This window comes from Saimiri boliviensis, chromosome 1 (genome assembly GCF_048565385.1).
Source record: "Saimiri boliviensis isolate mSaiBol1 chromosome 1, mSaiBol1.pri, whole genome shotgun sequence".
NCBI classification, from domain to species: domain Eukaryota; kingdom Metazoa; phylum Chordata; class Mammalia; order Primates; family Cebidae; genus Saimiri; species Saimiri boliviensis.
Window position 1 is genome coordinate 231189889 of NC_133449.1, and position 27764 is coordinate 231217652.

Genomic DNA, 27764 nt, shown 5'->3' on the forward strand with positions numbered 1-27764 from the left:
GTCCCTCAGACCGTTGGAGGGCCTCAACATACTGTGCTCCTCTCACTGACCACCAATGAAAGAGGTGCCCCTTCCTGAAGTGCGGCGGGGGGCCGGATAAATGGCCTCAGGGGCCCGCGGGCCGTAGTTTGGGGACACCTGCTGAAGGAATCTATGAACAGAGATTACATGTAGTACAAGTATATATGCTACAGTTAAATGTGTACCAAGTAGAATCTTGCCTTACATTAAACTTTTATGCCATCTGGTCCTATGTAGCTAGGCTATTTAAAGCTGCTGTAATAATAGTTCTTCAGTGATCTGGTAACTGTTAATTCTGATAAATTTACATCTATCATCAGTCATTTTCACATTCCCTATCCATGTTGAGGTAGTTACTTGTAGAAATGGAGATATCTATCTCTCCCCTGTTTAACCAAAGGAATTGTGAAGAAAAAGGAAAAGAAAAGCTACATGGAGAGAGAAATAAACCAAAAAGAAGGAAAAATGGTAGAAAAAGAGGTGCATGTAAACTGGAGGACATCCTAGAACACTCATGTAAATGAAAGTAAATTTCCCCCCAGGTAAAGAGGAAATGTTTCATCTTAGCCCTATTATAAGTCACACTCTGCCTATAAGATGAAACTGGCTTACAAAGTGAGTTATGTACTAGTTATATTGGATTTTGTATTTGGTTGTGTATAACAGAAACCCAACTACAGTGGCATGACCAAATAAGGATTTATTCTGCTAGAACAAGAACTGCAGGGGTTAGCAGTTCAGAGCTGGTGCAGTAGCTTCCCAGTGTCTTCAGGAAGTAAGGTCTTCGACCTTTTTGTTTCCTGTGCTCATTTTGTTAGCAAATGCTGGTCAACTTCATGGTCCCAAAATGACTACTCCACCTCCAGGCTTCCATTCTGCATTCCAGGCCAAAAAAAAAGGAAAAAGAAAAAAAATGACATGGAGAAAGGAGCCAGGTTTATATCAGAAAAGCAAGATTTTCTCAGAAATCTCCACTGAATTTCTGTTTACAATTCATTGGTCATAACTGGGTCACTTGATCACTCGTAGCTACAAGAGAGGCTGAGAAATATGTTTCAGCTGGTCTCTCTAATGCCTTGCTTGTTGCTAGGAGGCACGTTTCAGGATTGCTTTCCCCACCGCCCTCAGCTAGACTTTCATGATGCCTTAGAAGGCAGATCTCCTGCCTCTTCTCTCTCTGAGTGCCCCACCCTTCTCCCGTGGCATCAGTGCTGTCGAGCCACTTTTAATTGAGGAGTATGTGGTATCCTTCAGGAGTGTTGGGAAGAAGAGTTTCTATTAAAAAGAAAAAAGTAATTCAAAAGTGTTGTGCGTGATAATGTAACTCAGTGGTCCCCTAACTTTTAAAATTGTGTACCTCTTAATAAAAATATTTCGAGTATGTACTCTCTAGAGGTGTATTTGTAATTATATACGTGTGTGTATACATATGTATGTGTATTTCTCATTGTGCTAACATGTATGTATACTGAAAAAGAAAAACAGAGGCCAGGCACAGTGGCTAATGCCTGTAATCCCACAACTTTGGGCGACCAAGGCAGGAGGAGCACTTGAGCCCGGGAGTTCAAGATCAGTCTGGGCAACATAGTGAGACTCTGTCTTTAAAAATAAATAAATAAATAAAACCAGGCACGGTGGCTTATGCCTGTAATCCCAGCACTTTGGGAGCCCAAAGCAGGTGGATTGCTTGAGTTAAGGAGTTCAGGACCAGCCTGGCCAACATGGTGAAACCCTATCTCTACTAAAATACAAAAATTATCCGGGCGAGGTGGCGGGTACCTATAATCCCAGCCACTAGGGAGGCTGAGGCAGGAGAATTGCTTGAACCCAAGAGGCAGAGGTTGCAGTGATCCAAGGTTGTGCCACTGCACTGCAGCCTGGGTGACAGAGTGAGACTCTGTCTCAAAAAAAAAAAAAAAAAAAAAAAAAAAAATAGCTGGTCATGGTGGCATGTGCCTGTAGTCCCAGCTATTTGGGAGGCTGAGACAGGAGAATCACATGAGCCCAGGAGGTCAAGGCTGCAGTGAGCTGTCATCACACTACTGCACTCCAGCCTGGGTAACAGAGCTGAGACCCTGTCGCCCAGAAAAACAGAACCTAAAAAGGAATGAGAAAAAAATAAATATGATTAGTAGGGTTTTTGCTTATATCTCAGTGGATTGTCTTGTGCCTCTTTTTGGAGAACTTTGTATAGTGACTTGAAGCTGAAATTTTAGATTTCATACTAAGTTTGTTTGTAATTTTTTTTTTGTGTATATATATATATATATATAGAGAGAGAGAGAGAGAGAGAGAGAGAGAGAGAGAGAGAGTCCACGTATGCATATATATACATCTTCTTCTAGTTCTTCATCAGTCTTTACATATTTCTCTTAAGGTGACCAAATCTTTCCCTCCATCAGGTTTGGTCTCATTCTTTGAGTGGCCTACCTGCAATCCTTTCTTTCTTAACCACTCCTTTTCTTCTGTTTCCAAAGAAGTATCCTTCTCCTTTCTAGGTCTAACCCACTCACCTAGTTCTTGTGCTCTTCATCCCAACCTCTTTTACCACTCCTAAGACCTTGTTCTAACAATTATTCTTTGTTTCTTCTTCTTCACTGGCTCTTTCCCCTCAGCCTCTAAACTTGCCAGGTTTCTTTAGGTGTTATTCCTTTGCCTCTTCATTCTCAGGAAGCTTCTGCTTTCTGTTCCTTCTCCCATTGCCAGTCTTCCCTTCACCCTTCAACTCACTGCATTGTGTATTCTTCCTGCAGTCTCAACTGCCCTGCTAAGGTTAGCAGTTATACTTTTTATCCCTCATCTTACTCTGCCTCCCTGCAATATTTGGCACACAGCTTTTTTCCTGACCACTCTCTCCAGTCTCTTCTGCAGGTTGCTCTTCTGTTTTTACTTAAACGCAAGTCTTCCCCAGACGTGCACTTCATCCTTTTCATGGTATCCTCTTTCGCTATGTGATTTTATCTACTTCTAAGGCTTCAGCTCTTCCCTACACCGTTCTTACTGCTTCCAAACTCTTACGAACTGCCCTGTCCTCTCCTGATCCATCCTCCATCCCTCCTTCCCTCCCTCTCTCCCTTCCTCTCTCTCTCTTTTTCTTTCCTCTTTCTTTCTTTCTTTTTTTCTTAGACATGGGGTCTCACTCTGCCACCTAGGCTGGAGTGCGGTAGTGTGATCATAGTTCACTGCAGTCTCAAACTCCTGGGCTTAAGCAGTCCTCCCAGCTCACCCTCTCAAGTAGCTAGGATTGTAAGTACCTATCACTATGCCCAGCTGGCCTCCCTCCAGATTCTTGATTTGTATTTCCAATTATCTGCTGAATATCTCTTCCTGGGTAACTCAGTACTCAAAATATAATGTGGCTAAAGCCAAATCATTTTCTTTTTTTTTTTTTTTTTTTTGAGACAGTCTCGCTGTGTCACCAGGCGCCAGGCTGGAGTGCAGTGGCGCAATCTCAGCTCACTGCAACCTCTGCCTTCCAGATTCAAGCAATTCTCCTGCCTCAGCCTCCCAAGTAGCCGGGACTACAGGCACACGCCATCACACCCAGCTAATTTTTTGTATTTTCAGCAGAGACGGGGTTTCACCATGTTGGCCAGGATGGTCTCGCTCACTTGAACTTGTGATCCGCCCACCTCAGCCTCCCAAAGTGCTGGGATTACAGGCTTGAGCCACTGTGCCCAGCGCCAAGTCATTTCCTTTAAACCCCCAAACTCCTTCGGCACATTGTCATTCACCCAGTTGTTCACGTTAGAAGGTGTGAAGTTTCTTCCCTCCATTTATCACCAGGTATATCCCTTCTATTCTAGAATATCCATAAAATATCCCATGTTCAGTGCAGCTCCCCCTGCGGAAGCTGCATATTATAGTGGAATAAATATATACTTCAAAGTCAGATACACCTGGGTTCAAATACCAGTGCTGTCGGTTGCTAGCTGTGTGACCTTGGGCATATTGTTCAACTTCTTTTAAGTTTCTTATCAGTTAATTTGAAATAACAGAAGTGGAAAAAATATGAGGCCACTTAAGATCCTTTTTAGGAGCCGGGCGCGGTGGCTCAAGCCTGTAATCCCAGCACTTTGGGAGGCCGAGGCGGGTGGATCACGAGGTCAAGAGATCGAGACCATCCTGGTCAGCATGGTGAAACCCCGTCCCTTCTAAAAATACAAAAAATTAGCTGGGCATGGTGGTACGTGCCTGTAATCCCAGCTACTCAGGAGGCTGAGGCAGGAGAATTGCTTGAACCCAGGAGGCGGAGGTTGCGGTGAGCTGAGATCGCGCCATTGCACTCCAGCCTGGGTAACAAGAGCGAAACTCCATCTCAAAAAAAAAAAAAAAAAAAAAAAAAGATCCTTTTTAGGATTTATTAAAGTAAAAAATGCAGTAAATGCTTAAAAAAAAAAGAAGAAGAAGAACCCCGCCTAGACTATTAAATTAGACTCCTAACTGATTTGCCTACCTTTGGTTTCTCCCTTACTCCACTGGAGTTTCTAAAACATAAATGGGACCATATACTTTCCTATTTTCCTATGCCAAAAATCTCTAGTAGTTTCCCATTGCTTCAAGAAACACTGAAACCCTTTTGTCTCAGTTATATGAGTAAAGTAACCGTATGGTTTATCACATAGCAGGACACTTCAGAGGATGAAAGGAGGCACCAACTGGACAGGATTTCACAATAGCCATAAACTGGGACTATTCCTGGGAGGACTGGGATGAATGCTCATTCTGTATATGATAATATGCAGTTTGCCCCCAGCCTCTTCTATTGACGTTTTAGGCTGCTCATCATTCCCAAAATACAGGCCTAGAATGCCCTCTTTCTCCTCTTGGATGTAAACTCAGTCTTTGATCCTGCAGAACGCTTTCCACATATCTAATGTAGTACCTACCATTCCATTATTAGTGTAATTTCTTTCCTTCCCACTAGACTTGGGAGCTTCAAGGGCCAATCTCACTTGGCTTTAAATCCCCAGCTACTCACACACTACGTAGGATCAAGTTTATATTCGATAAGTGTTTATTGAATTGATAAATAAATTGGATTTATTGGTTTGCCTTGGACAATCTACATGTGGAAAAAATATGAGGCTACTTACAAGAATACAGTACATAATAGCATAAAATAAAAGTGAATTTTATGTTCTGTTTTCATATTATATCATTTGTCTATCCACACTTCAGTAAAAACAGGTTTCGTTGACACGGTCATTCAACACTCTTTTCATCACAGCCCTTCCTTCAATGGAATGTAAACTAGGTACCTGGAGATACAGCAACCATGAGGATGAAAGCCAACATAGTAAGGATGGCAGAGTGGAAAGCTAGAGAAATCTGGGCCTCTAAATGCTTTTTTAAGCCACTTAATGAGCCTGTGGCTAGTAACTGTAAGACTTCTTGTATTATAAATGATCAGTGCCTCTTTTTCCAAAAACTATTAGTTGGATTTTCTGCTTATTTGCAGCTAAACACAATACTGTCATTTAGTATACACTCATCAACCTAACCCTAAACATCTAACTTTAAAAAATTTTTAGACAGCTTTAGTATTTTTTTTAATAGATCTTAATATCATGAGACTTAGGTAAATGCACTCTTACTGTTTTTCTTTTTTTTTTTTTTTTTTTTTGAGACGGAGTTTTGCTCTTGTTACCCAGGCTGGAGTGCAATGGTGCGATCTCGGCTCACCGCAACCTCCGCCTCCCGGGTTCAGGCAATTCTCCTGCCTCAGCCTCCTGAGTAGCTGGGATTACAGGCATGCACCACCATGCCCAGCTAATTTTTTGTATTTTTAGTAGAGACAGAGTTTCACCATGTTGACCAGGATGGTCTCGATCTCTTGACCTCGTGATCCACCCGCCTCGGCCTCCCAAAGTGCTGGGATTACAGGCGTGAGCCACCGCGCCCGGCCCTCTTACTGTTTTTCTATCTGATGTTAGAACAAAGTTGGATTTCTTAAATTCTTCATATCCTGTCATCTGAAATAACAACTTTTACCACATTGGTCAATAATGTCAATGAATAGCACTACTAGAAAATAAGGGCCTTTTTTTTTTCTTTTTTTTTTTTTTTGGAAAGCAAGTTTGCAGATGAGATATTACTTTATTAGCACATATCTAAACACAATATGGTCACTCCATTTTCTTTATTAAAAACTAATATTTTTAAAAAGAGATCTTAACTGTTTCAGACTAAAGCACTTCGTCTTCTATACTTTAAGATGTATACAAACGGAAGGTAAAAGATTACTTCTCTATAAGCTGCATGAAGTGTTTCTCCAGTGGTAGTGGTTATATAACCTTACTTTAATTTTTAAAAGCTATTTTTCAAGTGGGATAATTTACTATACCTATGTAGTTTTGTTTAAAAAAAAAATCCTGATTGAGATAACATACATATTTTTCTGCAAGTAACGTTATTTGGAAAAATGTTTAAGCCTTTTTAGCTGTGATATTTAAACCAAAAAGATCTTATACTGTATATGCTAACATATGCTTTCATTGCATTGATTTAACTACTTAGTATTAAGAATGTTTGTTTACGAAGCATTTAGTCAGCTTTGATTATTTTTCCTCAGTACCAAGGACGATTGCTTCAGTGTTAATATTCAGCCACCTGTTGGAGAACTGCTTTTACCTGTGGCCATGTCAGAGAAAGATTTTAAGAAAGAGCAAGGTGAGATTTTTTTCTGCAACTTACTAGAAATTTACATATCAAATAATATGTGCTCATTCCTCTACAGTCTCTGAAATAAATTTTCATACGTACATAGCCACTAACACATATCGGTGCACAATCTTCCAGTTTTTGTTAATGCTTTGCACTTGTAACATAACCTTAAAAATGGATGTTTGTCTATATTCCTGGCATACATGAAAATTGATTAATATGCCTTTAAAATGATAAATTAATTCTTAGTCACCTTTTCAATGCCGAGAGTTGTCGCTTGTCAGCCTGATGACATACTAATGGGTTTTGTATTATTGAAAGTGCCAGGAACTGGGGACTTTACCAATGTCCTACCACTGTAATTGTTATGTTTGTGTATTTTTTTTTTTTCATTGTAGAACATTTTTTTATGTCTTATTAATGTATTTGTCCCTGCACACATTAAACTACCTTACCCTTCAAAATAAAGTTCTAATTATGGCATTAAAATACTTCTAGTTTCTTTTGGCCTAATTCTACGTTAAAGAAATGCTGTGTTGTCGGCACATATTAGAACTGAAGCATTTTTAAAGTAAGTACCTAAAAAGAAAATATTTTTAGTAAAATGCAATTATTAATATCTGTAGTTGGCCCAGAGTCAAACACGCCTTCTAATAAAAATGAGGTGGTTTTTTTTTCATCTAAGGGGAGATAACTGTCTAATTTTATGTGTTTAATTAACAATAACATTTATAAAACTAAGGCATATTTAAATGCTATAGTCAGCAGTTTTTAAAACTTTATGTGACTCTAAGTCATTTTTTCTTGTGGAGGGTGTTATCAAAGATCCCTTCATTTTGAGGTAGTAAGTCATTCCAGTCAAACCCAGAACATACTAGGCACACACAAATACCTACACCTAGGAAGAGGGGCATGCTTCCTGGCACTCTGTTATTCTAAGCCTTTGCAATTCACAGTGTCAAAAAATCTCATATAAGGCCACAAATTAGTTGTAATATTTTTGCTTGGACATTATTTAAGCGATAAAAAATAATGATGAAATCTGTCTTTGCCTTTGCATTTCTTGGGAGTTGATTATTGCTATAGAGGACAGTTATCTTTATGATTTTACTTTTCTATTAACAAATTGAATTGATTCTTGTATTTGCTATTCTTACCCTTTGCTGGCTAAAGCCTGCCTCTCTGCTTTACATCTGCTCAGCAAACCAAGGTGAGTGGCACACACTGACTGAATAAGGCTTTGGCACATTTATTGTTAAGGGGATATTCTTTTTTTGAAAAGTGCAGCTAAAGTGTATCTGAAGCAGCAAATTATTGTATACCCTTTCACTCCCTCAGCTTTTGTTCAGAATACTTGATATTTCGATCAGATTTTTCGTGCCCTGCTGTGGCTGAGGGATTTTTCGCTGACTAGCCATACAGAACCATAAGTGCATGAGAGAGGTGCACTTGGAGAATAGCAGTGGTCCTCTGTGGAGTTGTTGCCAAAATTCCTTTTTCTTCTGCCATTTTACTTCTATGGTTGTTGATTATTTGTCTGAATAAATCTGGCAGCTGTTTGCTATGTTTAATAGAGCAGAAAGGCTACTCTGAATAAAGCTATTTGAAAATTTGTTTATATGAAGTATTTGTAAATCCTTGCAAGTCTCTTGGCATTTCTGTATCATTCTTTCTGTCTTCCTGAATTCATTCTTTGATGTGGAACTTGATGCTGGCAAACTTAGCACAGGTTTAAAGAGTCTTTTCAGTAGCATCTTTTTAGTTATAGATTACAGCAGGTTTGGTAATAGAGGTCTCAATCCTCAACTTTACACATGTATTTGTTGTACTGCTCTGGTAAGAGCTCAGTTTATTTACACAAAAGATACCTAGAAATCTCTCGCTAACAGAAAATCCTAAATTAGAATAAAAATCCATTTCCTCAGATTTTATCAATGCAAAGTTCTGGAAGGTAAAATGCAAGTAAATTTAAGGGGTGTGTGTGTGTGTGTGTGTGTGTGTGTGAGAGAGAGCAAGCGATATGCCAGCTTTAACCGTTGAATAAAGTGGGTTTACATAATTAATATCTTATTTCATATGGCACATTTTAAAACTCAAGAAGTACACTAAATGTATTAATTAAATTTAACTGAAAAAAATTATAAGAAACATGGGGAATATGGTTCTGTTTTTATTTTAAAGGTGTGCATAATTGAAAGGTGTACAGTATTAAATGTGGTGCTAACAGTGTTACATTTTAGATTAGTATTTTTTAAAACCAGAAAGTTCTACTTGTAATATACAACATGATTTATCACACTTTCTCAGTTGTTTCATTTAGGGTTTCATAGCTAAACATTTTTATATATATAAAATAAGATTGGTAGTCAAAGTGGTAAATGAAAGATAGAATACTATACATTGAAGGTTATCTATATAAGCCTTCATCAGAAGCATGATTTATTCATTGCTATGAGTTTCAAGCATTGCAGAATTAGTTAATGATCTAGCTCTGAGATGCTTTCAATAGGAAAATAACGTGGGATCTCTTTTTTACTTAAAAATATTTAATTTGGTTTCTTCAGTTTTAATTTCAAGAGGCCTAAGCCGAGCACATATTCCAAGATGCTTACTCTTATTCATTTTCTTTTTGTGAATTAAATTGCAAATCTAAAACTTAGAAAAAATTTTTGAATTTTTATCCATTTTCTTCCTGTGACTTAAATTGCAAATCTAAAACTACTTTTTTTTAAAAATTTTTATCCATTTTCTTCTTGTGAATTAAATAGCAAATCTAAAACTTAAAAAAATTTTTTGAATTTTATTTTATTTACATTATTTGGTTTGCCTTTTAGCAGTTAGTGACAGCTGATTAACCTAAAGTAAGTGCTATCCACAGCCTTTACCAAAATTTACATAGACTCTAATGAAGCCACAAATTCTTTAGCCTGACAATATTTAAATATTTTCCCAGTGATTTTACCTTTATTATATATGAACAGGCTCTACAGTGTTTTAAAGTATTATTTTTTAGGAGAAACTTTTAATGAAACCTTTGCATATTTTTCTTTTCTGTTAATTTGAGAATACCTGATATATTTTCATTTAGAAAAATCTCTGGTTTGAGAAACCTAAAATGTTTACTTAATTTTATTATGATTTATGCATCCATCTTACGGGTTCCTAGCTAGCAAGATGCTAATTCTTTAAATGGTCAGACATTTACTATTTTCTGGCCCTTAACTACCATAAGCAATCATATTTGATGCCCCTTAATTAGAGCACCTTTTTTTCTTTCCAGGTTCTTTTTCCACCTCAGCAATCGAGACAATACATTTGCTTACCATGCTGCTCTCCTAAGTGTTCTTTTGCATGTAAATTAATCTTGATTCAGTTTACACTGTCATGCTGAGTGGTACAAATTGCCTATAACAATAAAACAGCATGAGTTAAAAATAACGGGGGGTGGGAAGGCAGATTGAATGTGTGCCTTACTTGATAGGATGTTACTTTGCTTTATGCCAATACATTAGCTGACGATAATGAATCTTCTGTTCTGAAAAGCATGGTTTAGTTGATTTTTTTAATTTTACTTCAATGGAGCAGTACCTTGTCTTTTATAGAACAAGTTAGACAAACCATTAATGACAAGAGTGTTAAGGTTAAATATGAAGCAATGCATTCACTTCTCTGAGTGCTATCCATCTTTCCATTTACAGGAGCTTGACAAAAGTACTGGCTTTGTACAACATTTCCTTTAATTACATGCTGCGGGAAACAGGCTTTTAACATAAACATAGTTGCATTCATTTATTCAGCAGTTGCTCTTCAATAGAGCTTAATGGAGAAGGTTTAAATCCTAAATGAGTACACACATCTCTCAGCAGTGTTATGTCAGCCACTGTGCTTTACTTAAAAGCAGTGTTTGACTGTTTGTATAGTTTTTAAAGCTTTTGCCTAATATTGAAGTTAAACGGTCTAAGACAGAACATAGTGTTCCCAGAGTTTGAAAGTGGTTAGTAAAAAATGCTTGTTGTTAGAAGCTAAATAGTTCTATTTTCTAACTGACAGCAAAAGCCTTTTCACAGTGTTAGGCTTTAGTGTTTTCATACTGTTAATCATAGGGATTCTTTTAAATTTTAGGTTTCACTTGCAATAAATAACTACATTAAATATATAGGCCTGAAGGTACAGGGTCTTTTGAAAACATGCAATCAGATTTTTCCTATTTTCATCAATTTTGTAAACTACCATGCACATACCAAATATCTCAAAGAGTTATTGGTTTTAATAAATACCATTAGGTGTCTATGACTTATATCACAGTTCCAAATCGATGGCATTTATTGTAATTAATTTGTTTTTTAACCCGGGTACTAAATTTCAGTATTTGTTCCAAGTGTGGTATGTTGTTGAATTTGTTCACTGAACATGTTTACAGGAGGTTTTCATATTAATGGCATGTCTTGCATTAACTCTGTATGGCTTTGTTCATGCTTTTGCTTAACTTAATTTCTTTCCTAAATATTATTTGAAATGTCCCTAGGATTTCAGAGTTTCCGTTCCCATTTTTTCCTTCATTTTCAAAGTTTTTGCTTCAGAAATTTCAGTCAGTGTTTTTGTCAGCAACTATAGTTCCATTCACTAGGCAAATACTTTTGCCTCTAAGTATAGCCTAAATATTTGCACATTTTCCGTGACTTCCGGTCATTGTTGAGATAACTTCGATCTATCATACTGAGGCCATTTATCAGGTATTCCTGCTAGAATTACTTTGATGTGTTCTCAAGCAGCATTTGGCAATGAGAGATCTTCAAATGAATAGAAAAAATAGCAATAGCGACAAATACATTTACATATTAAGAAGTAAAAGCTTACTAGTTTATATAAAACTCAGATTGGGTATATTTTTTAAAGAGACCAAAATTGATGTTTCATATTTGTGATCCTAAGTTTTTAATCCTATTATACTTAAAATTAGATTTATTGAGTGATTTTTACTGCATTTTTATGCATTTCCCTATACAATGAGGATTTTTAAAAAACCTTTAAAACAATTGCATTTCGTTTTAGTTTTATAATTATCTTGTAAATTACATCCTGCAGTGGTGTTTCTTTTGTCGAAAAAAGTTTAAATTTTGGCCATGAGTTTAAAATTGTTTAAATATAATTTTCATAAAGAAATTAGTAAAAGGGAGCCTTCTTTTGCTTTTACAGGAATGCTAACAGGAATGAATGAAACTTCTGCCATAATCATTGCTGCACCACAGAATTTCACTCCCTCTGTGATCTTTCAGAAGGTTGTAAATGTAGCCAATGTAGGTGCAGTTCCTTCTGGCCAGGATAATATACACAGGTAGGTTCACTAACATATGATGTGAAGGTGAAGATGACTTGAATATGTATAAATATATAATTGTAAACTTATTGTATTCTTTGGAAATAACCCCTAAACACACACACACACACACACACACACACACACACACACACACACACACACACACACATTCCCTTTGTTTTTTTTCCTGATGGTATCATTGTTGATTGGTTTGCATTAAGGCTCTCTTTCCCATCTCAGAGTATCCTTATCATACTGGTGTGATCTTTCTTGAAAGATATACAGAGTATATTCATATTTTAAATAGTTTAGTAATTTGTGAAGTTACCCTTTATGAGATGGTTGAGAGTTCATCTTATTTCACCATATTCAGTAGATGTCCAGGAAGAACTATTCTATAAAGCAGTATAGTTGGACTTTTTTAATTGAAAGAGAGGAAGTTTGGGTACTACATAGGATTTCCTTTTGATAACCATCCCCTATGACTGCTTCCAGTTAATAAAGAACTGATAGATGACCAACATGGGAGCAAATACAGCTTCTGTTTCTTAGACCAGTAATATTTTTCATCGCCAAGCATCTGAAATATGGGATCCAAGTTCTTTGCCCTGAAAGGCAGCAGAAAATGTGATTAATATTTGCACTCTTATATTTTTATGAGTGCCAGTGGCTTTAAATGAATATAAATATAAAAATAATTATCTCTTATCCATTTGGTTATTGCATAGTCCTCTCTGAGCTTAAGGGAATTCATTGCAAACCATCTCATGGCAGGCATACTTCTGCCATTAAAAATATCTACACGCTGTATATTTAGTGTGCCCTTTTTAATATAATTATCAATTATAGAAACAAATTTAGCATCAAAGGGAAGGCCTGCAGACCTTAAAAAACATTTTTTTTTTTTTCCATTAGCACAGGACCAAGAGAGGCCCCATATGAAAAGTGCTACAGGTGATTTGGGTTTTAGATCTAACTCTGCCACTAATGGGCTTGGTGTTCTTGGGCAAGCTATAACTTCCTACATGCTTTACATTCCTCATGTGTTTGAAAATGAGCGGTAAGAAAAAAAAGGTGGGGGAGGATTGAGGAGGATCAAAATGAAATTCTGTGATAGCTATGAAAGAACATTAAATTTGACTTCAGAAGAGCTGATCTGCCATTTCTCTATTCATAGTTGCCTAACTTCACTGTACTAATCACGCCAGAATAAAAACTGCCTGTACTAGTTGAAAAATAGATTCACTTTGTACTGTTTTTTAACGAATATAGGGTTCTTAAGTTGCTCAGGAGGTCTCATGCTTTCACTTCTTAATTTATGACAAGCTGTATCTATCTCATGTAGGGTGCTGATAAAATAAGAAAATGGTTGTAAAGTCATGATACAGACCACCACAAAAATACAACTTCCTTATCAGTTAATGTTGTGCAGTAGGGAAAAGAGTAAACAGAAGCCTTTTCAGTGAAAATGAATACTTTGATTTTGGGTTTTTCTGTTTTAATTTTATTCTGCTTTAAATACGTCTTTTCATTTTCCTAGGTAATTTTCTCTAACGGAAGCTGTTTTGTCTTATTTATGGGTCCTTGGAATTACTGAATTTACTAAAATACCAAAATGTCCTGTGTCAACTATAACTTCTTCAGTATGAAATTTTACCTGACACACCTAGTATCCAGCAATACTGCAGTCTTGTTTTAATATGTTCCTTTTGTAAGGTACAAAAAAATACAGAGTAGCCAGTTTATGTTGGAACATCTAGTTTAGTTTTGTTTTGCGTATAGGTTGTTTTGGGCTTTTTAAAACATTTTTCTGAAAGCAATGGCAGCTGTCTAGATTTTTGTTTCTTAGAAGAAAAAATGTCAAGGTTACACAAGGTGGCTTACATCTGTCATCCCAGTACTTTGGGTGACCAAGGTGTGCAGATCTCTTGAGCCCAGGAATTTAAGACCAGCCTGGACAACATAGGGAGATCTTGTCTCTACAAAAATACAAAATTTAGTCCGGCATGGTGGCACATGCCTGTGGTCCCAGTTACTTGGGAGGCTGAGGTGGGAGGATCACCTGAGCCCATCGAGGTCAAGGCTGTAGCAAGTCCTGATCATGCCATTGCACTCCATCCAGCCTGGGTGACAAGAGTGAAACCCTTTCTCAAAAAAAAAAGAGAAAAGAAAGAAGAAAAGTGAAATTACAAAGCCACATAAAATGAAAGCTATCTTCTTATAGGGAGATAGAGGGACTCTTAGCACAGTTGTATGATTCTTATGAAAGGTGGTTTGCCAGTAACTTGTCTTGCTGGTTTGGAATGTAATACCTATAATACCTGTTCAAATTATTTAAATTAAAATTATTGTCAATTTTCAATTGTCCATGCTAATGCAGGGGAGACACACAACTAGGAAGCATTTATATTTGATTTTGGAATGCAGAGATTGAACTCAGAGTTAACGTTCATGGTCCTCATGCCCATCCACAGTGTCTTGAAGCTTTTCTGTTCTAGCCCTATCATCAGTGGCCTGATGTTTGACTCTGTAACTTGGGGGAGGGCTCAAGTTACTACAGAGTCAGAAGTGAATAAAATGCCTGTAGATACTTAAGAACAGGCTGTGCTGTCTTAACTTGCTTCTCAAGTCCCACCATACTGAATTGAAAATATTTCATATTTGCTTTTATAGCTAAAGTATGAATGTAATAATATTCTGAATTTTAGAAAGCTTCCAGGTAACAAACACCTAAAGTTATTTGTATTTTATTTTATTTTATTTATTTATTTATTTATTTATTTTGAGGCGGAATTTTGCTCTTGTTGCCCAGGCTGGAGTATACTGGCATGATCTCCGCTCACTGCAACCTCTGCCTCCCAGGTTCAAGAGATTCTCCTGCTTCAGCCTACCAAGTAGCTGGGATTACAGGTGCCCACCACCATGCCCAGCTAATTTGTATTTTTAGTAGAGACAAGGTTTTAACCATGTTGACCAGGCTGGTCTTGAACTCCTGACCTCAGGTGATCTGCCCACCTCAGCCTCCCGAATTGCTGGGTTTACAGGCAAGAACCACCACGCCCAGCCAGTTATTTGTATTTTTTATGCAGCAATTGACATAAATTATCCTGTATATGTAACACTTTTGGTCATTCTTTTATGCTCATAGCAAAACAGAAATAAACAATTGTTAATAAACCTGTACTTTTGTACAGATTTTTTTTTTGCTTTTCTTAATTTCATTTAAAATGAAATAGGAATTAGTGTTTACAGTATAATAATAGAAATGAACTGTTTACTATTTTATTGAAATAAATGTTTTTAACTAGCGTTCCATATTATTCTATGGAATTAATAAGTTTCTATTTCTAAGCTTACGTATTATTTAATTTTGATGAAAAAATTGAAATCCCTATGAGAGTTTGAATGAGTCCCTTATTCTTTTGTGATAATATGTTTTTGAGTTTATAAAGAATAAGACCAAAGCCACTCTAACATTTAATGGTAATCAGTTTGGGATTATTTTTAAAAACACCAAGTATGAAAAGCGTTTTCATTAATAGTATTTTAAGAGATTAAAGTTTTCAGTATGATAAAATTATTCTTGGCTGGCTGATATTCTGTTTACTTTTTCGGGTTCTTTTCTTTCTGAGAGGACTTTTAATACGCATTAGTGTATTCGTTCTAACCCTTCAATGAATAGAGTTTCCCTTGCCTAATTTTGGAATAATTTATTTCTACTACTCTTCAAATTGTATATATTTTTATACCAGATAAAGAAATATTTAGTATAAGAATTAAAATGAACCTTTATTAATGTGCAGAATTATGTAATGGTATAAAGTACAAATTGTAACTGAACACTTGGAAAATGATTCCTAACACAGCAACAGAACGTGGCCCTCATTAAGAAAAAGCCAGTTAAAGAAGCACAAGTTTTATGAAATTCACTTCAAAAACCAGGAACATTTTCTGTTTAGTTAATACTTTTGAAAATCAATTGAGAAAGTCTATCTACTGTTCTGTTATATGATTTTTAGTTGTAATTTTCTAAATGAGTGATAAGATCAGAGCCAAACAGTATACTATTGAGAGACTCAACTTCATCTTCATTTCTGTCATACTTACTTGAAAAACCTGCTCTTTGAGAACAAAATCATCTCATTGAGATATACAGAGTGGCCAGACACGGTGGATCACTTGAGGTCAGGAGTTTGAGACCAGCCTGGCCAACATGGTGAAACTTCGTCTCTACTAAAGATACAAAACAAATTAGCCAGGTGTGGTGGCAGGCACCTGTAGTTCCAGCTACTCGGGAGGCTGAGACAGGGGAATCGCTTGAACCAAGGAGGCGGAGGTTGTAATGAGCCAAGATTGTGCTACTGCACCCCATCCTGGGTGACAGAGCGAGACTCCATCTCAAAAAAAAAAAGAGAGAGAGAGAGATACAGAGTTATGGTCATTGTGTCAATCTGCTGTTTTGCATTTATTACTCTGATAAGGAGTAATAAAGAATGAGAAGTTCCATCCTCATCAAAAAACATTTATTAAATATGTAACTGAATATCCTTTCCTGTGTAAGATATTCAAATTTATTTTAATGAGTTATACTATCCATTGTGATGGTCTTAACGCATGTTATTTAAGACAGTACTAATAAACAAATATATAAATAAAGTGTATTCGTTTATTAGGAGGGAAAATGGACAGCATTAAACTAGTATATGAGTGGACTGCAAAGGAGAAAGCTCGAGACCTAATGTGTTCAAAGATAGGAGATTAGAAATGTTAGCTGTGGGAATTCCAGGTTCATTCAGGGCCAGGAAAACTTCCTTGTGATTCTCTGTGAAATATCCAGGAAGGATTTATGAAGGAGGTTTGTGTTCAGCGTCGTGGAAACTGAGGTGCTTTGCTTTTATTACATTGCGTGTTCTGTGATAACAGCACTAAGGAGAAGTGCAGTGGCCAAAAAGCAGAAAACAAAAAACCTATAGCTCCAGAATCACTAAGGTTTTTCTGTACAAAAAGAATCATGTGCGAGTTTGTGTAAAACTCAGATTTCTGGAGCCCACCCCAAAAACTCAGCTTCAGTAAGTCTGAGGCAGAGCCCAGGAATCTATTTTAGGCAGTACTCCAAGTGGTTAGAAGGCAAATATTCCAAAGTCCACAGTTTGAGACTGCCCTGAATTATCAAGCTGTAATGCCACATGGCATATTTTAAAATGTCCTATGATTATATATTTTCTTTTTTACTGATTAGTCTGTAAGGGATGTCAGTAAATGAGGTGTTTGGTTGAATTTTTCTTACACATATCCCAGAATGCTCCAGAAAGAAAATGTATTGTCCACTATAGGAATACATTAAAGCAGTGTCTGTAAAACAGTCTTAGACCATAACTGTGTGTGTCTTTCAGCAGTCTCAGCCATCTCACATTTTCACCCATAGTTGAAAAAGTTGTCACACTTACCTACTCATTTTGCCCGTTCATGAACCACAAGTTAACCCTGTGAGGAGAAAATGTGATATTTGAGTGAAGGCAGAGTGCCCTGTCTCTGCTATGGTTCTGTTTTAGTGCTTAGCTTATTCAGTAAGATTCTGGAACAACTTTCATTATTAACTTCTATTCACTACTGATATTCCTCCCCCCCCCATCTTAATTAGTAATTTGGATTTTGTTTATCCTGTCACTTTTTTAATTTGCAAGCTTTTAACATATGCAGCTTGTGGATAATTACAATCTTAGTCAAATAAATGTTGTTTTACTATTGTCACTTAGGTCCTTAACTATTAGGAAAGTCTGGTGCTGTGAATGAAACAGTGTATCCATGGCAACCAGGCAGTCAACTTTTTAATTTATCAGCATACATAAAGACAGCTTATTTCAAGTTTAAAATAAAAGTGTTATTATTTAATTCAAGTACAGGTAAAGAACAACTTGTTTCATTTCTTTCTTTCTTTTTTTTTTAAGAGAAGGTCTCACTCTGTTGCCCAGGCTGTATGCAGTGGCACTGTTACAGCTCACTGCAACCTTGAACTCCTGAGCTCGGGCAGTCTTCCTGCTTCAGCCTCCTGAGTAGCTAAGACTACAAGTGCATGCCACCATGCTCAGCTAATTTTTGTTGTTACTGTTTTTGTAGAGACAGGGTGTCCCTATGTTGCCCAGGCTGTTCTTGAAATCCTGGGCTGAAGCAGTCCTCCCACTTTGGTTTCCCAAAGTGTTGGGATCACAGGTGTGGGCCACCACGCCTGGCCAACTTACTTTCATTTCTAGGCCTTAAACTCATCCAGTTAATCACCATTATTACATACCTGTTTAAAGGTTGCTATTAGGAGAAATACTGGCACATGTTATTTTTGGTATCCTAAAAAGATCTATAATGTGTTAACTCCTTCACTTAATTTTTTTTTTTTTTTTTGGAAACCTTTATGATAGATTTTGCTAGTGCTAGGGTAGCAAACACAAATGGCAAAGACACTTCTTGATGGTGTCTCTAATATTTCCCTTTCTCTGTTCTCAGGTTTATTAACTTTTGAGTTACTGTGTTTGTTTGTTAGTTGTTTTCTTCTCTCTTGGTAACTATATGGAATTTAAATTCTGGGTAATTTTGGAGAATTGTACTGCAAACCAGTTTTTGCTTATCAAATAACATTGGACGTCTTGCTGCCCTAATTTTGTAAGTCCTGATACTACTGTCAACCTTCTTCACGGTATAAACAGAAACAATATTTTGTATAAACAGTATTAAGTATAAAAATATCAGGTTTAGGTCTTTTCTACAGTATGACAAATTTTGAATCTAAAACAAGACAGGATTTGTAGAACCTCTTTAGTAATCAAAACATTTCTTTCTCAGGTTGGTGGCTGTCCACTAGAGGACAGCACTGCTTTTTAATCTGACTGCTTTGAACTCTGCGGGCCCCGAGCATAAATTCATTGACAAACAAATGCGGACCTCCGTTAATTTTCACCCAGAAAGCATATTTGGATATTTCAGAAGTAACCAAACTGCACAGCTGATTTTTACTTTAAAACATTCTGTATTTAAGTTCGCCATTTAACATCCTCTAATGCAACATTTTACCAATAGAAATGTATAACTGTTTCAAGTAAAAATGAAAGAAGGATATTCTTGATAGTTTTCTTTCTGGGTTGACAGTTTTGTAAGGACTCAAAGAGAATTGGGTAAGAATGTTTGTGTTTTATTAGTTTTCTCTTGTTAATCCCATCTCACCCCACCTCACCAGACAAACCAGAAATGCTCTGAAATAACTGGGATGTTTTATGTCTTCTTCAAGCAAGTGCACTTAGATTTTTTAGCTTTCCTGTGTAAAGAAAAAGAATGCATCATTGGCCTGATAGTGTGGAGAATAATTTTTTATGCCATTTCTAAAGATTAGAGTAGAAACTAGAGAGTCCTAGATTATGGTGGTTGTTTATTTTTTATTTTAACTTTTCTCATTTGAACATTAGAGAAAAATACTATAATATTGTTAGGTGATTTTTTTTTTAAATAATAAGGAAAATTTACACATTGCTTTGTGTAAATTCTCTGAACTTAAATCACGTCTAAATGCTTTTTTTGTCCCTCACTATTAATTCAATAGTCTAATGGTTTAACTTTAAAATATAATTTTATAGTCAGCAAAATAGAATTTTTTTACAACTTACAAATTCTCTGCATGTTTAAAATGTTCTACTGTATTAACTCAAGGTAATGAGGATTTATAATTTTAAATCCTTTGGCAGATAATGCTCCAAATCACTATACTTTGGTATTGATGTTTAGGAGGCTTATTCAAACCAGTATTTCTTACATATAATGATTGTGCGACTTCATTACACATTTGTCAACTTTGGGCTAATTATTTTTATACAGCTAGGGCAGGGCACTGCATCTTGTGATCGTCTTTCTTACTAATAGGATTCTGTCTGCTTCAGCAGGCAGTAATTGAAGGCTTCATGTACAGAGTATAAAAAAAAAAGTTTTAGCCTGAGTGGGTCATTGTCACAGCTTCTGGTAACCAGTAGAACAGAAAGCACAAGAAAATTGAACTCAGAATAGAAAAATCAGAAACCAGGAAGAGTATTCAAGAGAAGAAAAACCATGTCTTAGAGCTGTTGCATTAAGTATAGCAAATCTGATTCTGTATAAAAAAAAAAAAATGTGATGTTTATGACTACCCTGGAGACTGATGCAGCCTCTCAGATAAATATTTTAAAATTCATGTTGTACTGTTAATTTTCATTGTTGGAACAATTGAGTTATAGGATTTCTTTTCCTTCTAACAAAGAACATTTATGGTTCATAGCCAATGTCACAAATCCTAAAAAGTATAGTTTAAGTGTACAGGGAATAAATCTGTGTATTATAGATAATAGATTTTTTTTCAAATTTGTTGTTACTGTTTGGTCTGTTTTTATAATTCTGACTATAGGGAAGATAAAATAACTTTTGAAGAAGAGTAAAACATTTTTTTAAATTTAGCTTTGACAACCAGCTTATTCTGTCTTTTTCGTAAATCTTAAGAATTCTTATAGGCTTCAAAGATTAAATGTCAATTGCTAGAGATAATAGACAGAGACATTTAATAAGATGAAATACAGATATATCCAAACAGTTTTACCTTCTCAGTTGGTGATTACAAACAGCGAGTGGTTGGTGGTAGAATGAAATGAAAAATATCTAGATGGTATCTTTTAATAACATGGAGCCCGTCATACATAGGCAATACATCTTTAACTGTCATCCCACTTATTTGTTCTCATTTGTGGTGTTACTGCTTTTCGAGGTTGATTGGTCTCCCTGTAGTCCCTCCCTGTGTTACAGCTCCATTCAAAAAGGCTTTGTATTTTTTATTGCTGGTGTCTCTTTAAGGAGTATAGAGTAGGGGATATTTAAAATGTTTTAAATCTTTAAAGGCAGAAATTTAAAATATGACAAGGAATCAAGTCAGCATGCTTTGAATTCCACATTACTGCAAAGTTAAGTAAACAATGTTTGAAGAGAAGAATCTTCCTTCTTAATGTTTTTGGAAGAATAATAGGTTATGTGCATATAAGGTAAATAGGAAAAGCCTTATCTGTTGACTGATGAAAACAAATTATTAAAGGTGCATTTTTGTATAGATGAACAGAATTTGTGCGACCTGGAATCAGAATGCTTGGGTTCAAATTGCTGCTCAACCAGAAATGTGGTGTGTGGCTCACAAATGACTGCTCAACCAGAAATTTGGTGTAGTGTTATTTTGATAGTAAGTTCTTCAACTTCTGTGGGCCTCACTTCTCTCATCTATAAAGTAACCCACCTCATAGGATTAAATGAAATAATTTCGGTGAAGTACTTAGAACCCACTGCCAAAACACAGTAAGCACTTAACAAATGATAGCTGCTATCAGCATTACAGTGATCAAAAACTTCTCATGCCTTTTGAAAAAATTTTGCCGCAATGTGATCTTAGGTCGAGGCCAAGTACAGAGGTTCTGATATCAGCCATTAAGTTTACTGTATCAAATCTGACTTTGTAATCAATGTTTCTGATATCCCAAAGCTAGCTATTTATTACTTATTAATTAATACTCTTTCCATAACTATCTTTTGCATGTATGTTAAAGCATAGCCTGTGCAAGAGTTAAGTGATGAATAAATCTGGATGATGATTTTTGCCTTCCGAGGGCCAAAGCAAACCAATTTTGATCATGCTGTGTTCCAATTAAATATATCCTTTCTGAACTGTGAAATGAGAATGTCAGAACATCTGATCTTCTAGTCTTCTGCTTTAAAACATTGCTTCCACCATTTGTGCCCACTAAAACATAGAGACCTAGTTAATAAAGCCAGTAGCTTTTACACCAGCTAGCAGATTCTGTTGCTAGGATGATTTGCTTAGCTTCTTTCCACTGCAGTAGAAGCACATGCCTCTTTTCTTTCATACCGCTACTCTTTATAGTACTGAGAATTTTGTGGTCATAGGATTTCAAAAACATGTCCAAGATACTAATTCTAATCTCTGTCAACATACTGACACCAAAATTGACATTTGTCTCTGCCAATTTTATATTAATTATAACATTAACTCTAAGTTTTTTTTAATAGAAAAGAGATAAATGTGCCTTGGGGCTGTGCAACCCTGAAATTCAACCAACAGTGCTTTTGTGTTCCTATTCAGACATAATCTCCTTCTCTATGGTCCCAAGGCACAAGTGTTAAGTAAATAAAGGGACTAATAAGACCATTGTTTACATAATTATAACCCTATCAGAAATAGGGACCTCTGTTGAAATATTTGTTGAGCGAATTACAGACGAGATGACCAAATCTGTGGTAAAAGTTGCATAAATGAATGGGAAAATAGAGCCACCTCATATCTTTTGGTGATGTGATTTAACAGGAATATACAAATAGCATTCTCCTATGAAGCAGAAGAGCCTGAAAAATTTAGACAAAAGAAATGCATAAATCTGTGACGAACCCTTGGAAAGAGAGATCCTTTTGGGGCTGGTGATCTTTATGTTTTCTCAAAGATGAAATTGAAGTACCTAGTTCATAATCTCTCGTGTACATCTGAAAAGCAGATGAATGTGTTAAAAGGTTTATAAAAACCTCTTTAAAAACATTGGTATGATTTTATATTCCTTAACTGGTTACTTACAGTTTTCTCTCAGTAGGAACACTGCTCTGTCAGATTAACTGCAAGTTTCAGCGTGCTTGTAGAGTGCACAAATAAATGACTAGGAAGATTTTCTAACATATTTTGTTGATAGCCCATTATCTAACATTTTATAATATTTGAAAGTGTTTATAATATTTGAAATTTAGTAAAATTAGCGCATCTGTTTTGGTTTTGATACGTTATTCTAATTATTGTTGGAAAATCTAGTTTTATCATTTTATTTTGACCAAAAATATCTTGTTTGGCTTTAAAAAAATTAATGTGTTATGAGATCTTGATGTTATTTTTTTAAAAACCCAAAAAAGAAATTACTTTCCATTTAAAGAGAATCTGCTTCCTGCTTAAGTGGCTAATATTTTAATTAAGTCGGGAGTGAAGTTTTTCTGAGTGTCTCCTGATAAACTCCCTCTTTTATGTTGATGGTAATTAAACAGATCCCTGTGGACACCGTGGGCTCTGTGCAAGGCCCATGCTAATTGTCAGACATGAGACACTGACCAGTTGGTTTGCTCTTGAATAGTCCGCAGCGTGCTGTTAGCGCGGCAGTTTTATTTTTATGTATTGTGAGCTGTTGTCAGGGCTAACTGGGTGCCATTGTGGCTGAAGATGTTGCGCAAATTGAGGCAGATGGCTCAGATTCAGACACGTGTCATAGAGAAAGGGGCAAGGGGATTGGCCCTGCAAAGTGGGGTCACAGGAGGTCACAGACCTGCTCTCCACTTGTTAGTGTTTTCAAAAGCTCATGTGCAGCAACTTTGTTTTTCTCCAGTCATCCCTGCAATCAAACCCCCTCCCCCAAAAAGTGTGTGGAACATGCTCCATGTGGAAAATGGAGGCTTGGGAGGCTCCTGTCCTCTTCCTTCACGACCCTGAGGCTCAACTGTGCATGCAGAATGAATTAGCAGGAGTGACAGAAGTTCGTTGTGCCTCCAACAGCCTTTCAGTCAATTGCAGTGCTTAAAAGGCTAGTTTTGCTTTTAATTCCATGTAATCAGTAGGTTCTTCATGTCTTGGAATTTAGAAGTAGTGCATTAGACCTCAAGTTTCCTCTGTTACATTCTAAAAAGATCTTTCTAAAAGAAAGATCTAATGTTCTAAACATTTAAAAACAAAGAAAAAGGGAAGTGTGAGGTTGCACTTCGCTGTCACGTGATTTTGTTTCATGTCATCATTAACATATAGAGATTTAATTTGAATATTTTTACGAGTGAATTCATTGAAAGTAAGAATTTTATGATGTACATAAAATTATCTAACTTATTACATAATCCTTTTCAGATATGAGGAGTTAAATTTTGAAGCTCTTTGAGAAAGGTACCTTTTCTTAACATGTTTTAAAAATAAAAGTACAATGGCTTATTCAAAATGGCCCTATGCATGGTGAAATGTTAAATACCAAATGGATGAATGATTCTCAAATATATTGTAATAGAGAATTAGTCACATGCATCTATTGTTTAAACTAATAAGTAAAATAGGCTTCCTTTTTCTGTTCTGTTTTAAATGTGCACTAAAATTACCTGCTTGTGGTTAGCATGGGCTGGACGGTTTATTGATTTTTCAGAAGAATGCTTGGCTTTGGGTTTTTGGCAGTAGGGAGCCTGCAACAAATTATTTCATTTGAGAAAAAGTTATTTTAAACCTATTTGAATGTATGGTATCTCCTTTTCCCTCCCCGTCTTGTGATAAAAGGTCTTTTTTCTTCCAGGTTTGCAGCTAAAACTGTGCACAGTGGGTCATTGATGCTAGTCACAGTGGAGCTGAAGGAAGGCTCTACAGCCCAGCTTATCATAAACACTGAGAAAACTGTGATTGGTTCTGTTCTGCTGCGGGAACTGAAGCCTGTCCTGTCTCAGGGGTAACCTGCTTACATCTGGACTTCAGAATCTGGCACACAACAAAAGTGCCTGGCATCCACTACTGCTGCCTTTCATTTATAATAATAGCCCTTCCATCTGGCAGTGGGGGAAGAATACACTCTTGACATTCTTGTCTTCTGCTTTAGAATGCTAGTGTGTATCTATCATGTATGCGATACTTTTCCCCCTTTCCCTTTGCTAACCAAAGAGCATATATTTTACTGTCAGTTATCTCAACTCCTGAATCCATGTGGCATTTTCTCTGTCCTGCTGCTGATTTTGGCCTCCTCATCTTCCTTCTTTTTCGACAATGGTAGACATGAATGAGATACTTAAAGTTCATTGGAAATCATCTTCCCTTCAGCAGTCAGTAAAAATTAGCAAAGAAATAGTCTAAATGGCCTCTCAGCTTGGTATATGAAAATAAGACTGCATACTTTTTAAATCCAAATGCAGAAACATGGTCTCTGCAAGATTTTGTTCTTTGAATTTCTTCATATTGTAATTGATTATTGATAACTGTCATCATGAAATTATCTCTCAATAATAAGATAAATAAACTAGCATATGAATCATATTTGTGTTTGCATTTTTAATGAGAAACTATTAGTAATCCTGCAGTTCATACGCCAGAGTTTTTTTTTATTTTAAAGTAAATAGAGTGTTACATTATGCAGAGAAGCAATGTGGTTTAGTTAGTGAAAGAAAAACCACTCCCAAACCAAATAAATGTTGTACTCATATTATCGTTTACTCCAAGGAAAAAAAAATGGTGTATTTAATAACAAAAACAAAAATTTAATGTTGCAAAATAAACATCTCTTTCAATGCAGTTTTGATCTATTAGTAGAGATCTGATTATGTGGCCTATTATGCCTGCTGATCTTTGAATCTCCTTTTTCCTTATGCCCAACTTTGGAAACTAGCATAAACTTACAGAAATTTCAAAAACTAGTTATGTGATCAACATATTAGCATCTTTCCCTAGAGTATTTCTTTTGTTTGCTAACTTGAGCAAGTTACTGTTTTTAAGGTTGTTCTATAGCCAGATAACTTTTCTAAGTTAACTTTTGTACATTTTTAAAACTTTAAAAGTTGAAATTTTACTGCCTTTTTGATACAAGGTAATAGGCTTTCCGTTAGTATAAGCTACTCAGTTATTTTTGTATAGGCCACATACATAGCGATTTTTAAAAAGCAAAAAGGAAGAGACTATACATTGAAGCATTATAGGAAAGGTGAAAAGAAAAGAATGAAACTTTCTTGGAACATAAATATTGAGAAGAACAAAACAGACTGGAAAAATTATTTAAGTTTTCAAGCTGGTGAGATGACAAGAGTAAACAAAATTGTTCAATTTTACTGCTCCAGAAATACAGCTCTGAATCTCCGGGAAGAGGATGTACAGAATTCTTTGGGAAGAGCATGTACACATAGTACAGAAGCCATGTGTACATTCTGTTCTGATTCTGTACCACGTGTACATTCTGTACCGATTCTGTACCACATGTGCATTCTGTACCATTCTGTACCACGTGCACATTCTGTACCATTCTGTACCACGTGTGCATTCTGTACCACGTGTACATTCTCTAACGATTCTGTACCACGTGCTCATTCTGTACCATTCTGTACCACGTGCACATTCTGTACCGATTCTGTACCACGTGTACATTCTATACCGATTCTGTACCATGTGTCCATTCTGTACCATTCTGTATCAATGCACAGAAGCCACGTGTTCCACCTCTCTGTGGAGTCAGAGCGCTGTGGGAACACACCCAAAAGCCCCTCTGTAATCACAGGTCATTTGTATTTCCATATTAGCCCTATTTCTCAGAGCTTCATAACTTTGAATTTTAAGTCAATAACTTTTTGAAATGTTAGAATTTGGCACGTTTAATACCCGTTTTCTGAAGAAAAAAAATATTTGCTGTCTTCAGGCAGAGGGAAAGTGCATGTTATGATTGAGAAAGCATTTATCTTTCCTTAAGTTAGGCACTCATCTTTAAAAGATAGGTCACGCATTTGTTTTATTGGTGGTGTTGAGGTGGAGTCTCGCTCTTGTTGCCCAGGCTGGAGTGCAGTGGCACTATCTCAGCTCACTGCAACCTCCACTTCCTGGGTTCAAGCGATTCTCCTGCTGCAGCCTTCCAAGTAGCTGGGACTACAGGCTTGTGCCACCATGCCCAGCTAATTTTGTATTTTTAGTAAAGACGGGGTTTCTCCATGTTGCCCAGGCTGGTCTCAAACTCTAGACCTCAGGTGATCTGCCCACCTTGGCCTCCCAAAGTGCTGGGATTACAGGTGTGAGCCACCAGGCCCAGCCACATTTGTGTTTTTTTAAACTAAGGAAATTTCAGTAGGACTTTACTTTTGAGTAAGTTATTTTTGGCTGCTAACTTTTAAAATTATGTTAAATCAATAATGTACAGCAGTATGTATGAATTGTAGTTTGAGCCACCGGTTGAAACCATTTTGACACAAGTAGCCTAATACCATTAAAATATTTTTCACATAAAACAGAAGAATGACCAAAGCCCCAAGTTAAAGGTTTGAGGTTTTTTTCTTCTGTGGTATGGTGATTCAGAGTTCCTTGCCTCATATTTCCTTTAACTTTATCATAATCCATGATTATCTTTAAATTGTTCCATTGAGTCAAGTTAGTCAGTGTTGAATTCTTAATTCTGGCTATATTTTTTCATTTTAATGTTCACTTAATGGGACATTTTATGTACACCAATCTTGAAGAATGGCTCTCACAGTATTTTTCAGACTAAGCCTCATTTTTGGTATCACAATACGTTTGCTTTATTTATTATAAGGAGAGGTTTTTTTATTCCAAAGAGTCTGTAACTGCATTTCTCAAATTAAAATACTGTATACTTGTCCTTCTTGATAACTATTTGCAAACATATGAATAACTTTAGAATAGCTTACAAAAAGTTTGCCCTTATAACCTGTGTTCTTGTTGTTAAGAATTCAGATGTCAGACAAGGTAAAAATCCAGATAAGAATCCAGAATGATGGAGGATTTCAAAAAAAAGAAAAGTTGGACCAGCTAAAGGAATACCTAAGATATTTCCCCTGACTTCTTTCCCCTCTGTAGTCTCTCTGACCTTCTAGGGAACTTTTTAAAAGGAGAAAGAAATCCTCTTTTCACGAAATGAGAGGGAAAAAAAGAGCACTGTTTACCAGGCTCACGCCTTTAATCCCAGCACTTTGGGAGGCCGATGTGGGGGTATCA

General features: G+C 36.3%; 1 protein-coding gene across 7 annotated transcripts in view; it reads left to right on the plus strand.

Moving 5' to 3' along the window:
• AP3B1 (adaptor related protein complex 3 subunit beta 1) overlaps nt 1-25094 on the plus strand; it is a 279241-nt gene extending 254147 nt beyond the window's left edge. For 2 of the 7 annotated variants that reach the window (XM_074384437.1, XM_074384461.1), the window contains 4 exons: nt 6596-6693; nt 11884-12022; nt 12923-12961; nt 24367-25094. In XM_074384437.1, the coding sequence (XP_074240538.1) occupies nt 6596-6693; nt 11884-12022; nt 12923-12961; nt 24367-24520 (430 nt within the window). In that variant the 3' untranslated portion in view covers nt 24521-25094. The other 5 variants (XM_010340959.2, XM_074384453.1, XM_074384448.1 and 2 more) reach the window with 5 other exon arrangements.
• Nucleotides 25095-27764: the final 2670 nt, after the last annotated feature.